Here is a 2,644-nt window from a genome sequence, read left to right as displayed (position 1 = left end):
CCGTGTCCAAAAGCTGGTGAGCAGAAGTGTGGGTGCACGAGGGGCTTTCCTCAGGCAGCACGAGCCCCACGCTGCCGCCTCGAGAGCTCACCGTACCTGCCTGGGTCACAGGCACTAACAACCGCGTCCCACGGGCGTAGCTGTAGCTTGTTGGACACCGGTGGATGCTTCCCAGAAAGCGAGAAAGGCAAAAGGATGGAAAAAGCAGGTTCAGTGGATCTCCTTACCTTTCTTCACCTTCTTTTCCTCGTCTCCTTCTCCTGCACCCAGGAGAGTGAAGATGATTCCCGTCTGGGAGTTGATACCCACGGCGGTCACCACCATCCTGCCGGAGCCCTCCATCACATGGGTACCTGGCACAGCGGGAAGGATGAGATGAAATGGGATGCGACCATCCCTCCATCCCAGCACAAACCCAGCCCGGCGCCCGCCACGCCCCAGCTGCCCAGACCCTCACCCGACAGCAGCATGGGGTCTTTGTCCAGCGATTTCTTCACTTGGTCTGACTCCCCGGTCAGAGAGCTCTCATCTATTTTCAGGTCATTGCCCTGGATCAGGATCCCATCTGCTGGCAAGAGATCACCTAGGAGGGGAGCAGAGAGGGGCGTCAGGGTCAGCCCCAGCAGCCACAGCTCGCCCCTGCCTGCCCCAACCTGGGAAGAGGCTTCAAGTGTCAGCAAAAGGACTCAAAATTCAGCCTCAGACCAAATCTAGAGGGAGGAGGAGCAACAGATGGGTATCATAGGACAGATGGGTATCGTAAGATGATCTCCAATAGCTCCAAAATCTTCACTTAATGTACAAAAGCTTTCATCGTGAGGACTTTTACTCCATCAGACAGGGCTTCCCCCATCTGCATCAACACCACATCCTTCCCGAAGACTCCCGGTACATCCCAACTGTTACACGAGCCCATCGTCCGCCTGCCGAGGAAGGAAGAAGCCCTGGGTGAAAATGAACACCAGGCTGGAGCAACCTCCTTCCTGATGGGAATTGCACAGGATGGGCATAACCCTGGTGAAGACAGAGCAGGACCTCCTTCAGCCCAAGGGCAGGAGATGTTCACCACCAAGGACGTGGTTATGAAAATTCATAATTTTTGAGACCAGCAGGTCACTAAAGCAACCCCAAGGTGTGTGCAGAGCCTGGCTTAGCTCCAGCCAGCAGCAAGGTCAGGGGAGCATCTCCCATCGCTCCCAGCCATGGAACACTGCAAAATGGAGCAACCGCAGGAGCCACGATTCCCTCGAGGCAGAAGGGCTGGAAAAGCAGAGAGGAGGGACAGCCAAGGCTCCCGAGGTGGGGGGACAGAGCCCAGCCGCTGTCGCCTGCACTCACCGTACTTGATCTGCGCGATGTCTCCCACCACGATCTCGGCCACCGGGATCTGGATCACCTGCCCTTTGCGGATGACCGTGAACTTCTGCTCCTGCTCGATGCGGCTCTGGAGCCCTCGGAATTGCTTCTCTTTGCTCCAGTCATTGAAAGCCGTCACCAGCACCACGATGATCACCGAAAACAAGATAGCCGCCCCCTCGATCCAGCCAGCCTGCGACTCGCCCTCGTCCTCCACGCCGCCCTTCGACTGGCCACACACTGCGGGCGGACGGAGAAAAACACGTTTGCACAACCAGACACCCGCCTTCCCCCGAGCAACACGTGCAAGCAGAGCCTGGAAGCCAGTTCCTCCTCCCTGAGCTGGTCCAAGGGCTTCCCCTGCTCTCAGGAGAGAGTTTTTTCCACCCTGGAGGCATTTGGGGTTTGGCTTTTTTTTTTTTTTCCTTTTTTTTTTCACTTTTCATTTTTGGCAGAGGTTGGGCTGAGAGAACCGGGACAACTGGTTTCTATTTCCAGTTGCAGCACCCAGCCCTCCCTCCGCTGCGTGACCCTCGTGTGAGTCACTGTCTCCTGCACCTCCGGGTCCCTGCTCCCGCTCGACTCCTCCAGCGATGCCGAGACCCAGGGCTGGGCAGGGGACATTCGCCTGGTGCTCCACCGCACATGGGGTGTCACGGTTGAAAGGAGCACCCCTGGTTGGTGGGGGGATACCAGGGGACAGCCAGCGTTGTCCCTCCATGTCCCAAACCCAAAGAGAAGCCCCATGGGACTTGGGAAGCCAGCAGATGGACCCCTCGGTCTTTGAGCATCTTTTGGGGGAGCAGCAAGAAGCAGTCCTGAGCCATCGGTGCCCAGACACATCCATCAGTGCCGGTCCCTGGACACGGATGGGACCATGCCAAGGACACCGATGGGACCATGCCAAGGACACTAGGGACAGGGAGAAGCCACCACCTGCTCCATCTGCACCAGGGTGGAGGGACCCATGGGGACCTTCCAGGATCCCAAAGCCCAGCGCACAGCGCTCACATGTGTCCCCCACTGAGCACGCCACCGTGCTGCGGGGACCATGGGGACCCTGGGGACTCACGTTCATTGTCCCCACCCGGGGGGTGGTAGAAGGACAGGCCCAGGGAGATTATGGCTGCAATTTCCAAGATGATGAGGGTGACGTCCTGGAGTGCCTCCCACACTAACTGCAGGAACGTCTTGGCCTTTTTGGGAGGAATGAAATTCTGTCCGAAGCCCTGCCGCCTCTTCTCCAGGTCCGTGGGGTTCCCGGACAGGCCTGGAGAGGGGAGAGATG

General features: G+C 58.3%; 1 protein-coding gene across 1 annotated transcript in view; it reads right to left on the bottom strand.

The window, feature by feature from the left end:
- LOC104464972 (plasma membrane calcium-transporting ATPase 4-like) overlaps positions 1-2,630 on the bottom strand; it is a gene marked incomplete at both ends in the record, with an annotated part of 13,034 nt that extends 10,404 nt beyond the window's left edge. Inside the window, 4 exons of the mRNA XM_010077854.1 lie at positions 228-353; positions 458-583; positions 1,339-1,596; positions 2,429-2,630. Of these exons, the coding sequence (XP_010076156.1) occupies positions 228-353; positions 458-583; positions 1,339-1,596; positions 2,429-2,630 (712 nt within the window). The remainder of the gene's footprint in view (positions 1-227; positions 354-457; positions 584-1,338; positions 1,597-2,428) is intronic.
- Between the last annotated feature and the right edge of the window lie 14 nt (positions 2,631-2,644).

This window comes from Pterocles gutturalis, unplaced genomic scaffold (assembly GCF_000699245.1).
Source record: "Pterocles gutturalis isolate BGI_N339 unplaced genomic scaffold, ASM69924v1 scaffold15023, whole genome shotgun sequence".
In the NCBI taxonomy this organism is placed as follows: Eukaryota; Metazoa; Chordata; class Aves; order Pterocliformes; family Pteroclidae; genus Pterocles; species Pterocles gutturalis.
The sequence above is the reverse complement of the archived record's forward strand: the minus strand, read 5'-3'. Positions and strand labels throughout refer to the sequence as shown.